General features: G+C 44.4%; 1 protein-coding gene across 1 annotated transcript; it reads right to left on the bottom strand.

Moving 5' to 3' along the window:
* Positions 1-354: 354 nt before the first annotated feature.
* Positions 355-3,421, bottom strand: LOC109750260 (uncharacterized). The gene is made up of 5 exons (XM_020309220.4): positions 3,122-3,421; positions 2,899-3,036; positions 2,175-2,430; positions 1,425-1,502; positions 355-755 (listed from the first exon to the last, which is right to left on the bottom strand). Exons 1-5 carry the CDS (start codon positions 3,194-3,196, stop codon positions 622-624), a joined length of 681 nt encoding a protein of 226 aa, XP_020164809.1. The 5' UTR covers positions 3,197-3,421; the 3' UTR covers positions 355-621.
* Between the last annotated feature and the right edge of the window lie 10,605 nt (positions 3,422-14,026).

Raw genomic sequence — 14,026 nt, 5'->3', positions numbered from 1 at the left:
GCCAAAAAAACACACAAACCTACTTTTGTTCTTTTGGCTGAGCCAAACCAAATATGCCCTATATCTGCTAAGGTTTTGACGTGGGCTACTCTCTAGAGTGGGTATATTGTCTACTGTGTCCGACGCCTATGAAGGCTGACTGATTTGTCCAAATTTTAGCGACTGTTTTATCTCCAGCTTTACAGGACAATTCATGTGCAAGAAAATTGGTGACAAAATTCTGCCAAGGCAAAATTTAGCATACATGGGCATCAAACCAAACAAGCATAGTTTGTGATGGATCACCGATACAAACTTTCCAAGAAAATAAGAGATGGCAGCATCCTTCCGAGGTATTGTCAAGCTAACGAGAAGTCACGAATACTAATACTATGCACAATGCTGATCATAGAGGTCATAATGGCACAAACACCCAAACAGGTACCTTAACTAGAAATATCCCAGCTCCAGCAAGTAAGTGTTTGTATCCAAATTTATCTTCATACAAGAGACAGTTTCCCTTGCTGCCATTACCACTTCAAAAGTAACCGCATTCCTATGGAAAGTACATGAACAAAACAAAAGCGAAATAGCCATGGGTGTTGACAACAGATCCTTGGCTCCTTGCATGGGTACAAACTGTTACTTCCTCAGGCTGTTCTCTAGTCTGTCTATAGCAGCCCCCACACGACTTTGATTGCCTTGTAAATCCGATGGCGATTTTGAATTTTCAATCTCAAGATTGGCCTTCTCTGCCAGCTTCAACTGTACCCAACCTGTAGAAGAATTCCCAAGGTGAGCTTCTTGAGCAAATAACCACACCAGCAGACTTAACTAGTTCACATGGTGTATAATAACCATTGTTTAAGAATGGCATGACGCTGCTAACTTGGTAATGCAGATGCTTATGTCAAGATGTTTGCATATAAATGGATTATGTGCATGTGCTTTCTAATAATAATAACACTTGTTAACGCATCCCCCCACATGAACAAGGAACCTAGGTGACTGAGATTTGGGCACAAAGAAGTACATAATGAGAAGGTAGCATCAAACTTCCACATTTCAAGGCTAAGCTGAAGATGTGAAAAGGTGAAATTATAAGCTACCCATAATGAGACAAGTTCAAACATTCTTAAAAGAATGAAACACAAGGGCTACAATTAAGTATGGAAGAAGGCATTTCACAAAGATGCTAAACAATTCATTTACTTTACATGAAATTCTATACTACTATAGAGGATATTAGACATCTATTAATAGTTGCATCAGCAGGTCCATAACTAAACAGCCCACAAACAAAGGTCCATAACTAAACAGCCCACAAACAAAGGTCCATAACTCAAAAGCCCACAAACGAAGGTCCATAAAAACAAAAAGAATTATCTGTACATTCGAGAAAGCTAGTATTGATAACCACTAAAAGTATACGGAGGTGAGAATACCAAGTGGAAAGCAAATTCCGGCACCGAGAGCAGATCCAACCAATACATTCCTTGCACGCCACATTGGTGAACCAGGCACTGAAGGTATAGACATCAGTTGAGATGAATCCAGTATACTGAGCGATATCAGTTATCAATAGTAAATACAAAAGATAATATTATTTACAGTTTCTGAATATATGCTGATTATGGATATCAAGAATCATCAAGATATTTAGGCAAACATTATTATATGAATTCTTCCTCCACTAAGTAAAGTAATGAAAAAAAAACAAGTATCTTGATTGATGTAAAACACCTATTAGACGCATCTTGGCAGGACAATTCCATGAAAACATATATCCGATACTGCAATCATCAAACGTTAGGGGCTGCATAGCCATAGAAGGCCCCTAGAGGCAGCCAACCTTACAGTTAAACTAAATAGTCTGTGATAATTGATAATTTCATCATGGCCCACAACAAAATATTGAACATAGAATACTAGTTACAAACCAGGATTAGCCATAGGCCCATAACACACTGACGGTATATCTGGTTAACTTCTAACAATGAATGCGGTGCTGCTTTATATTCTACTTTACTCACTTTTGTAGTTTACTCTTCTGTATGTAATTCATACTGTAGCGAACATATTTCATAAGCTTTTCAAGTTATAAACTATGATAATAGGTAAATGTTTTCGGTGACCAATGCGACGTTTTAACCAAGTGCAACTAAAATCGAAGATTTTATATGGTGAATACATACATATAAGCCCAAAAGCAGCTGCGGTAGCCGAGCCAGCTCCAACAATATTGAATACATCATGCACCCCACGGTTCTCAATAAGAAGGTTCTGTATGCCAAAGAAAGTTGCAGTGAACATCCCAAGGCGAGCACCACCAACTAGTGAGCCTTTGGCAACCCGAATGAACCTTTTCTCCATGGCATCTCTCATCAACCTATATTGTTCGCGCTTGTCTGTGGTGCTTCCCATCTTCAACATCACTTCAGCATCTTTGCTCTGTAAGATAGGATACAAATGTAAAGTTTTCACAGAAGTCATGGTCTAAAGCATGCTAATATTTAGAGGGAAAGGAGTGAAATATCATCCTCAACAAAAAGAAAGAAAGAAAGAGGTAAGTATCCAATCAAAATTTTGGGATACCAAATCCTAAGCAGGAGAGGAGTAATTTCCTATATATGTGTTCTGATTCAATACTGTCGCAGAAGGCAGTCTGTATTTTGTACAACAACAACAACAACAACAAAGCCTTTAGTCCCAAACAAGTTGGAATAGGCTAGAGCTGAAACCCAAACAAGTTGGGGTAGTCTGTATTTTGTAATTTTACAAAATTCTACTAGAACTCTAGTTCCTGTATATGTGTTCTCATTATTATCACTAATCAGCACCATTTTTACATCCACAAAGGTTACATACGAGGCAGTAACAGAAAGGAGGATGTTATAATGGAGTGGGGCGGCAACTTACGACGTTGGCGTTGGCCTCCTTGGCCCCGCCGTAGAGAAGCCCGGTGAATACGCCGACGAGGGTCCCAGTTCCCCAGCTTACTGTCCCCACCGGCCCGGCCCTCGACGGCGTGCCTCCCGCATCCGCCTCAGCCTCCTCCTGGGTCATCCGCACCAAAAACACGTCAGAAAAATAAATAAGGACATAGCTCTAAACCATAAGCAGCAGGGGACAGGTCGCGAACCGTGGGGGAGGTAGAATCTGGCGAATTTGGCAGCGGCTCGGCGGGAGGAGGCGTCGGGGCGGCGGGAGGAGGCATCGGGGCCGCGGGATCTGCTGCAGGGCGGTAGCCCGCTGAGCACGGAGGAGACGCTCCAAATAAAAGCAAAAACAGGAGGCACTTCAAGTAGGCGGATGTTGGGCACGGCAGGTCAGCGCCGGCGGTGGTGCGTCACGGCGGCGAGATCACCGGGTGGAAATGGGAAGGGGAGAAGGTCCAAGTGTATGGGCTTTTTTCCAGGCTGGGCTCGTACTGTTGTTGTTTACGTGCTCTCCCAGAGCCCACAAAAGAAAAGGCAAGCTATCCTCTCGAAAAATAACTATATACAGTATATGCTAGAAAAAACTATACTGAGTGTTGGCTTTTTCGACAAAACATGGATTTTATTTACTCAATATGAAGTATCAAGTGGATACAAACACAATGAAGATATATCCGGCTAGTGCATAGGTAGAAAGCAATACCACCAACATGGCACACACTAAAAAACCATTGCAAATAGCAAAGTCAAAGATGCCAATAAAAGATGTAAATTTGAAGATGTAAAATTCACATCTCCAAAAAGTGTCTTTTACATCTTCAAAAAAGAGACAACTCCGACAAACGATATATTTTAAAGATATAAAAGAGCAACTCCAATAGATGATACAAACTGAAGATATAAAAATTGGCCACCGGCCACACGGTTATGTACAACCATTGTATAGCCACACAAATTGAAAAAACATCCCGAAAACAACTTAAAAATTTCACATGCCCTAAAAAAAAAAGATATATCCGGCTAATGCATAGGTAGAAAGCAATACCACCAACATGGCACACACTAAAAAACCATTGCAAATAGCAAAGTCAAAGATGCCAAGAGCATCTCCTATAAAAGATATAAATTTGAAGATGTAAAATTCACATCTCCAAAAAGTGTCTTTTACATCTTCAAAAAAGAGACAACTCCGACAAATGATATATTTTAAAGATATAAAAGAGCAACTCCAATAGATGATGCAAACTGAAGATATAAAAATTGGCCGCCGGCCACACGGTTATGTACAACCATTGTATAGCCACACAAATTGAAAAAACATCCCGAAAACAACTTAAAAATTTCACATGTCCACAATATCAAATCATTAACTTAATTCATCAAATCCGCAAGATCAAATGCAACACAAATACAAAAAGGTTATTGCACAATACAACAAACAAATAATGAAACTAGGCGGCTATTTCGCCATGTCATTTCCAATACTCCTTCATTAAATCCTTCTGAAGTTGATTCACTCCTCTCTTCTCATCGGCATAATGCGTAGGCCCATTAAATGATAGAAGGTGTAATCTAAATCCTGTCCACGTACGTTCTCAATGATTATGTTATGCATGATCACACAAGCAGTTATGATATACGAGTTTTTTATCCTAGAATCTAGATGGCCGTCGCACAATAGCAAATTGGGACTAAAATCCCAAAAGCCCTCTCAACATCTTTCCTAGCCGCCGCTTGTGCATTGTAAAAGATGAGTTCTTTCTTACCTTGGGTTTTTGCAATTGGCTTGACAAAAGTACACCACCTCGGGTAGATCCCACCCGCAAGATAGTATACATAGTTGTATGTGCCGCCATTTGCTTCGAAGGTCACCGGTGGCGCTTCTCCATTTGCTAACTTGGCAAAAAGAGGTGACCGGTCGAGCACGTTGATGCCATCGCAAGTCCACGCACCTCAAAATATGAATGCCAAAACCATGTTTCTTGACCGACAACGGCCTCAAGAATGATAGTGGCATCCTTCCCGCGACCCTTTAATTGTCCATGCCATGCTTTTGGGCAAATTTTCCATTTCCAATGCATGCAATCGGTGGACCCTAGCATACCTGAAACCCATGAGTTTGGTTCATCTCCAAAATCCTCTGAGTATTCCGAGCATTGGGTGATTTCAGGTACTCTGGACCAAGGACTTCTACAATGGTCTTTACAAATTGTTTGACATAGAAGATAGAAGTGCTCTCTGCCATCGCCAAGTTTTCATCAATGTAGTCTCCAGGAACACCATAGGCCATCATGCGCAAAGCGGCAGTGAACTTCTGCTCGGTGCTATGTCCAAGCATCCGGGCACAATTCCTCCCCTGCTTGAAGGATCGATCATGCTGCTTCACGGAATTGCAAATGTGTATGAACAAATTTTTGGACATTCTGAACCGGCGTCGAAAGTACCTCTCTAAAAAAACGGGTGATGAACCAAAATAGTTGCGGATCAACCTCTTGTGCGCCTCAACCCGTTCTCTCCGGATGAACTCATGGACATACATGGAATCGCCGTGCTTCGCCCTTTTCTTCTTGTGCATCACCACTAGAATAGCAATGTCCTCCTTTTCGTTCAAATCAAATTCTTCGTATGACGAGGAATCGTCCATGAAAGAGGAGCCGCACGAGCTCATCTACAATGCGGAAATCACCGTCAAACTACCTCTTCAACCCCAATAAAAAACAGTCAAGTTTGCTTGATTTTTTACCTTGGGGAATTTCGTCGAACACCTTGCTTGTGGGGTGGAAGAAATTGGCCGGCTGCGGGTTGGGCAGCCATTCTGTGGCGGCTTGTGCGGGCGGCGACGGCGGCTCGGCAGAGGAGATAGCCGCAACCGTTCAAAGAAGACGACGGGAGCTCGGCGCTGCGGGTGTCCAGCTTCGCGCGGCGGAAGAACGGCGGAGGCGGGCGGGGGGTGTGGCACACCTCCCCTACCTCCGATGGTGGGTCTTAGCTAGGAACAAGCCCAAGCCATCCACGACCTCACCATCGAAGGCATTACGACAGCCGGATCTCCGAAGAAGCTTCGATTCGAAGCGGCAGCCTAAAACGAATCGACGACTGCAGGCGGCAGCCGTCGGTACTACGGAGAGGCAGGCGGCAGGGGACATGAGGGCGGAGTCGCAGCAGGGCGGCGACGGGCGGTCGTGCAGAAGCGAACTGAAGGCAGTTGGGTGGTTGACGCGCGGCTGGCATTTTTATATCTCCAGTAGGTGGAGATGCTAATTTGCAACACGGGGTGTTGTATTTTACATCTCCAGTAGGCGAAGATGTATTTTTTTGCATCTACATCATCTATTAGAGATGGGTTTTGGGCCTCGGAGATGCAAAAGTTAGTTATTTTTGCATCTACATCTTCTATTGGAGATGCTCTAAGAAAAGATAGGCATGTAAACCCGGTCCTGTTTAATCCTATTTAATGTCCACTTATGGTCTAATAGTGGAAAAAACTTTTTTCCCGGGTGAAAATGAACTATCAAGCTAGCGAGAACTAAGTAAATAGAATTTTAGACGCTGTTTATTCGCCATTTACATCCCTAAACAAGGAAAAAGAAAACCCCTAGAGCGATCAAATCCGCAATCAACTGTTGGGTAACGTAGCAATAATTCAAAATTTTCCTACATGTCACCAAGATCAATCTAGGAGATGCTAGCAACGAGAGAGAGGGAGTGCATCCTCATACCCTTGAAGATCGCTAAGCAGAAGCGTTACAAGAACGCGGTTGACGGAGTCGTACTCGTGGCGATTCAAATCGCGGAAGATCCGATCTAGCGCCGAACGGACGGCGCCTCCGCGTTCAACACACGTACAGCCCGGGGATGTCTCCTCCTTCTTGATCCAGCAAGGGGAGAGGAGAAGTTGAGGGAGAACTCCAGCAGCATGACGGCGTGGTGGCGATGGAGCTCGTGGTTCTCCGGCAGAGCTTCGCTAAGCACTACGGAGGGGGAGGAGGAGTTGGAGGAGGAGAGGGCTGCGCCAGGCAAGGGGTGTGGCTGCCCTCTCTCTCCCTCACTATATATAGGGGGAAGGGGGTGGAGGAGGCGCCCTAGGGTTCCCTAAGGGAGGGGCGGCGGCCACAGGGGAAACCCTAGATGGGTTTGGGCGCCCCCACCCCTGGGAAACTTGCCCCCCAAGCCGGGAGGGGTGGCTGCCCTAGGGGAGGCGCCCCCACCTCTCCACGTTACGTGAGAGGGGTTGGGAGGGGCGCACAGCCCCTTAGTGGGCTGGTGTGCCCCTCCCCTTGGCCCATAAGGCCCCCCAACGCTTGCCGGGGCCTCCGAAACACCTTTCGGTCACGCTGGTCGTCACCCGGTACTCCCAGAACAATTCCGAACTCCAATACCCTTCGTACAATATATCGATCTTCACCTCCGGACCATTCCGGAGTTCCTTGTCATGTCCGGGATCTCATCTGGGACTCCGAACAACCTTCGTTAACCACATACTATTTCCCATAACAACTCTAGCGTCACTGAACCTTAAGTGTGTAGACCCTACGGGTTCGGGAACCATGCAGACAAGATCGAGACACCTCTCCGGTCAATAACCAATAGCGGGATCTGGATACCCATATTGGCTCCCACATGTTCCACGATGATCTCATCGGATGAACCACGATGTCGGGGATTCAATCAATCCCGTATACAATTCCCTTTGTCTATCGGTATGTTACTTGCCCGAGATTCGATCGTCGGTATCCCAATACCTCGTTCAATCTCGTTACCGGCAAGTCTCTTTACTCGTTCCGTAACGCATGATCCCGTGGCTAACTCATTAGTCACATTGAGCTCATTATGATGATGCATTACCGAGTGGGCCCAGAGATACCTCTCCGTCATACCGAGTGACAAATCCCAGTCTTGATTCGTGCCAACCCAACAGACACTTTCGGAGATACCTGTAGTGCACCTTTATAGCCACCCAGTTACGTTGTGACGTTTGATACACCCAAAGCATTCCTACGGTATCCGGGAGTTGCACAATCTCATGGTCTAAGGAAATGATACTTGGCATTAGAAAAGCTCTAGCAAACGAACTACACGATCTTGTGCTATGCTTAGGATTGGGTCTTGTCCATCACATCATTCTCCCAATGATGTGATCCCATTATCAACGACATCCAATGTCCATGGCCAGGAAACCATGACCATCTATTGATCAACGAGCTAGTCAACTAGAGGCTTACTAGGGACATGTTGTGGTCTATGTATTCACACATGTATTACAGTTTCCAGTTAATACAATTATAGCATGAACAATAGACAATTATCATGAACAAGGAAATACAATAATAACCATTTATTATTGCCTCTAGGGCATATTTCCAATAGTCTCCCACTTGCACTAGAGTCAATAATCTAGTTCACATCACTATGTGATTGTAATGAATCCAACACCCATGGGGTTTGTTCATATCTCGCTTGTGAGAGAGGTTATTAGTCAACGGGTCTGAACCTTTCAGATCCGTGTGTGCTTTACAAATCTCTATGTCATTTTGTAGATGCAGCTACCACGCGTGTAGCGACCAGACCTCAAACAGTCTGTGCTGCTGTGCACCAGTGTCATCCCTGGATCAGTAATGCTGACACGCACAGTATAAATGGAGGATTTATAACAGAGTAGCAATCACACACTTATTACAACGAGTATCTTAAAAGAGAATAAGTATGATAAATATGGCTTAAGGCCATCTAAATACGATAACAGCGGAAGACTTGGAAGAATAGTGAGTCCATCAACTCCAACGGCATCACTGAGTATAAGACCACGACCTAAGGCACCTTACTCATCGTCTGAAAAGTATGCAACATGAAACGTTGCAGCCCGAAATGGGTCAGCACATGGAATATGCTGGCAATGTAACACATAGAGAGTAATGAACATAATAATGCTATACTACATGCATATATGGCTGGTAGAAGGCTCTATGGTTACAGTTTTGCGAAAAGCCAATTTTTCCCTACTGCAAAGGAATAAATTTTATTTAACTATCATGGTGGTTGTTAAACATTGAGAATGGTTGACAGCATTCTCAATCTCAATTAAGTATCATCATTAAACCAACAAAATTAATTAAAGTAACATGGTGATGAGATTCACATGATAATCCAAGTACTAGATACTCAAGATGTCCATAACCGGGGACACGGCTAACCATGATTAGTTTGTACACTCTGCAGAGGTTTGTGCACTTTTCCCCACAAGACTCGATCGCCTCCGCTTGATTCTCGCACTACATGATGTTTGAGAAACGGATGACCGAGACACAGTCTTTCAGAAGCGTTAACTCTCTACTCCGGGTAGACAGTACCACCTACATCCCCTACATCTGCTAGTCTACCTCTTCAAGAGCTCACACAACTTAATCAACTATGCTAGAGCCCATAATAGCTTGTGGCTGCACACGGAAGTTTGTAGCATGAATAATCTCATGGCCCCTTTGAGCCTGGGTGGCGGTCCTTAGAAAAACAGGCAATCCTGGAATACCCAGGTACCTCAATCCACCCAGATGTGAGTTTTAGTTGCCACCTTAAGTTTAACCATATATTAACAATCTCACATCTGGCATGGATACACTCAAACCCAATCCACGTCTACTAGCATAACATAGCAATATAAGCAAACGTAGAAGTAACTCCCAAGGGTTTGATAATAAAACAGGTAATAGGTACTACCTCAACTACTTCCCAATACCCACAATTTAATTAGATCCTAGCCATGCAATGTTTGAGGATTTGTCTAATGCAATAAAACTGGGTAGTAAAAGAGGTATGATCAAAGTGTTACTTGCCTTGCTGATGATCCGTGAAACTTAGAGATTCGAAGTAGCAAGCGGCGCACTCCGGGTACTCTATCGCAAACAAACAAGTATACAATAAGCACTCATCAAATGCACAGGTAAAACTCAAATAAAAGATCTAACCAGAAAGTTCAACTTAAGAACTCCGGTTTGCAAAAAGAAACAAATCGAACGAAGCAACGAAAGTCAAACGGCGAAAGAAAACAAGCTTCGTTTACTAATCTGGATCTAGGTCAACTTTTACAGTAGCAAAAACTTGTTTGAGAAGGTTAACCGGAAAGAGAATTTCGAGACGAAACTCTAGGCGCTTGTATCGCCTGATTCCGATAAACGAGCGAAAAGATATACCAGAACGAAGATCCGATCAGAAATCGCGATCTGGAATAATCGCGGAAAACCGACGAAAAAGAAAACTGACAAACAGTTAAACGAACGGACGTTCGTTAACAGCGACTAACCAACGAACACGTTTGTTAAAACGAATGGATCAGTGAACGTTCACTAACAAACTAAACCGAAAAAATAAACCGATCTATACAAAAAAATAAACCTAGGGTTCCTAAAAAATAAACCGAATCGTTTATTTTTAAACCGGACACGGCGTCGGTTACCTCCGGCGAGGCAACTCCGGCAGGGCGGGGCGGCTCCGGCGGGGCTTCGGGGTGCGGGCGGGGTGCGGGGAGGCGGCGGGTGGCGACGGGGTCGGTGGGCGGCGGCGGAACGGCGTCGGGGCGGGCTCCTCGCGGCGGCTTCGGGCTCCGGCTCCGGCGTCGGCGGGGTTCGGCGGCGGGGCGAGGTGAGGGAGGCGGCGGCGGGGCGGGGTATATATAGGTGGGGGGGGCTACTCCGGCTTGGGGAAGGGGGCGCCGGGGAGGCGTGGCCGTCCCGGACTCGGGCGGTGGCGGCGTGCTCGTCCCGATCTCCAGGAGGGAGACGGCGACGCGGGATGGGCCGGCCTGGCTCGGCTGGGCCTCGGCCCAGTCGGGCGCGGGGAATTTTTTAAAAATAATATTCCGCCGAACTAAAAAATATCGTAGAAAAATAAATAAAAATCCAAAAATGCCAAAACAAATTTTCACCGTCTAACTAAAATAATTAGGACGACGTGAACATTTTCTTGGCCCAAAATTTGCAGTTTTGAAAACGTGAAATTTTTCTAATGCAATAAAATTTGCAAATAGAATCCGAATAAAATCAAATATTTGATTTTAATATTTTTCTTCCAATATTTCAATTATTGTGGAGAAGTCATATTTTCTCCTCTCATTTATTTTAATATGAAATATTTTTCGGAGAGAAAAATAATTAAAACCAAAAATCCTCGTTTTATTATTTGATAAAAATCAAATATGAAAACCGGTAAAAATCCCCAACTCTCTCCGAGGGTCCTTGAGTTGCTTAGGATTTTTGAGGATTTGCCAAAATGCAATAAAATATGCTATGCAATGATGATCTAATGTATAACATTCCAAATTGAAATTTGGGATGTTACAAACCTACCCCCTTAAGATGAATCTCGCCCTCGAGATTCGGGTTGGCTAGAAAATAGGTGAGAGTGGTTCTTCCGTAGATCTTCCTCTCGCTCCCAGGTGGCTTCATCTTCAGTGTGGTGACTCCACTGAACTTTGCAGAACTTGATAACCTTGCTGCGGGTGACTCGGCTGGCATACTCAAAATCTTAACTGGTTTCTCCTCATAGGTCAAGTCACTTTCCAACTGAATCGCTTCCAGTGGCACTGTATCTCTCAGTGGTATATCGGCCATCTCTGCGTGGCACTTCTTCAACTGGGAAACATGAAATACATCATGAACTCCTGACAATCCTTCAGGCAATTCCAGCTTGTAAGCAACTTCTCCCATACGCTCCAAAACTCTGTATGGTCCGACAAAATGTGGCGCTAACTTTCCCTTGACTCCAAAGCGCTTCACTCCTCGAAGTGGTGATACTCAAAGATAAACTCTGTCTCCGACTTCGTGAACTGTCTCCTTACGTTTAGAATCCGCATAACTCTTCTGCCTGGACTGGGCTACCTTGAGCCTATCGCGAATCAACTTCACCTTCTGTTCTGATTCCTTAATCAAGTCTGGTCCAAACAACTGGCGGTCTCCAACTTCGTCCCATAACAATGGTGTCCTACACCTCCTTCCGTACAAAGCTTCGAAAGGGGCCATCTTCAAACTAGTTTGATAACTGTTGTTGTAAGAAAACTCTGCATATGGCAAATTGTCGTCCCAACTGGATCCATAATCTAGCGCACAAGCTCTCAACATGTCCTCCAAAATCTGATTGACTCTCTCGGTCTGTCCATCTGTCTGTGGGTGAAAAGCTGTACTGAATTCTAGCCTGGTTCCCAAAGTTTCATGTAACTGATTCCAAAACTTTGAGGTAAACTGGGTTCCTCTATCTGATACAATGGTCCTCGGAACTCCATGCAAACATACGATTCTGGTCATGTATATCTTTGCCAACTTAGCACTGGTGTAAGTGATCTTCACTGGGATGAAATGAGCTACTTTCATCAAACGATCGACTACAACCCATATTGAGTCATAGCCTGAACGAGTCCTGGGCAATCCCATGATAAAATCCATGCCTAGTTTATCCCACTTCCATTCGGGTATCGGTAATGGCTGTAGCAATCCTGCTGGCTTCTGATGCTCTGCCTTCACTCTCTGACATACATCACAAACTGCTACATACTCCGCAATATCCTTCTTCATTCCGTTCCACCAGAAAGTATCCTTCAAAGCCAAATACATCTTGGTATTTCCTGGGTGAATCGAATACGGTGAATCATGGGCCTCTTGCAAGATCAACTTCCTGATCTCCGGATCATTAGGCACATAAACGCGGTCCTCAAACCATAAGGTATCGTGCTCATCCTCACGAAATCCCTTGGCTTTTCCTTTACTCATTCTTTCCTTTATCTCTGCAATCTCCTTGTCTGTCTTTTGAGCTTCCCTGATCTTTTCCATCAAGGTAGACTGAATCTCCAATGTTGCTACGTAACCTCTCGGTACTATCTCCAAACATAGCTCGCGAAGATCCTCGGCTAATACTTTCGGTAACTCTCCGGTCATGAGTGTGTTGACATGACTCTTGCGGCTCAACGCGTCTGCTACTACGTTAGCCTTTCCAGGGTGATAATGCAATCTCATATCATAATCCTTTATGAGTTCCAACCATCTCCTTTGCCTGAGATTCAACTCCTTTTGCGTGAATATGTACTTCAAACTCTTGTGATCCGTGTACACCTCATAGTGATTTCCGATGAGAAAATGTCTCCATGTCTTCAACGCATGCACTACGGCTGCTAACTCCAGATCATGCGTGGCATAATTCTTCTCATGGGGTTTAAGTTGCCGTGAAGCATATGAAACAACTCTTCCTTCCTGCATAAGCACTGCTCCAAGTCCTCGACGAGAAGCGTCGCAATAAACTTCATAATCCTTGTGTTGGTCTGGTAGAATCAACACTGGTGATGTAACCAAACGTTTCTTCAACTCCTGAAAACTAGCTTCACAATCCTTAGTCCAATTGAACTTGGTGTCCTTCTTTAACAGCTCTGTCATGGGTTTAGCAATCTTCGAGAAATTCTCAATGAACCTCCGGTAGTATCCTGCAAGTCCAAGAAAACTCTGGATCTCTCCAACTGACGTGGGTGCTTTCCAGCTCGTTACTGTGTCAACTTTGGTGGGGTCTACTGCTATTCCTTCTCCGGATATAACATGTCCGAGGAATCCAACTTCCTTCAGCCAAAACTCACATTTGCTGAACTTGGCGTATAACTGATGTTCTCTGAGCTTCTCAAGTACCAAACGCAAATGCTCCTTATGCTCCTCTTCGTTCTTTGAGTAGACCAAAATATCATCAATGAACACCACGACGAACTTATCCAAAAACTCCATAAACACTTTGTTCATCAGGTTCATGAAATAGGCAGGTGCGTTAGTCAGACCAAATGACATAATGGTATACTCATACAGCCCATACCTGGTGGTAAAAGCCGTCTTAGGTATATCCTGCTCTCGAATCTTTAACTGATGGTATCCTGATCGTAGATCGATCTTGGAAAATACCTTAGCTCCTTGTAAGCGGTCAAACAAATCATTGATCATCGGCAGTGGGTACTTATTTTTGATGGTCACTTCATTCAATCCACGATAATCAACAACCATCCTCAACGATCCATCTTTCTTCTCCACTAGAAGTACGGGTGATCCCCAAGGTGACGAACTTGGGCGAATATAGCCTTTATCCAGTAACTCCTT

Source organism: Aegilops tauschii, chromosome 3, assembly GCF_002575655.3.
Source record: "Aegilops tauschii subsp. strangulata cultivar AL8/78 chromosome 3, Aet v6.0, whole genome shotgun sequence".
Classification (NCBI taxonomy): domain Eukaryota; kingdom Viridiplantae; phylum Streptophyta; class Magnoliopsida; order Poales; family Poaceae; genus Aegilops; species Aegilops tauschii.
This window is presented reverse-complemented; position numbering and strand designations above follow the sequence as displayed.

What these genes read in the sequence shown, in the direction of transcription:
- LOC109750260 (XM_020309220.4), bottom strand. Translation starts at nt 3,196, where the DNA reads ATGCCTCCTCCCGCCGCCCCGACGCCTCCTCCCGCCGAGCCGCTGCCA. An exon ending in CAGATTCTACCTCCCCCACG is followed by an intron (nt 3,037 to 3,121) that starts GTTCGCGACCTG and finishes CGGATGACCCAG; the next exon opens with GAGGAGGCTGAGGCGGATGC. An exon ending in CGGAATTTGCTTTCCACTTG is followed by an intron (nt 756 to 1,424) that starts GTATTCTCACCT and finishes ATTCTTCTACAG; the next exon opens with GTTGGGTACAGTTGAAGCTG.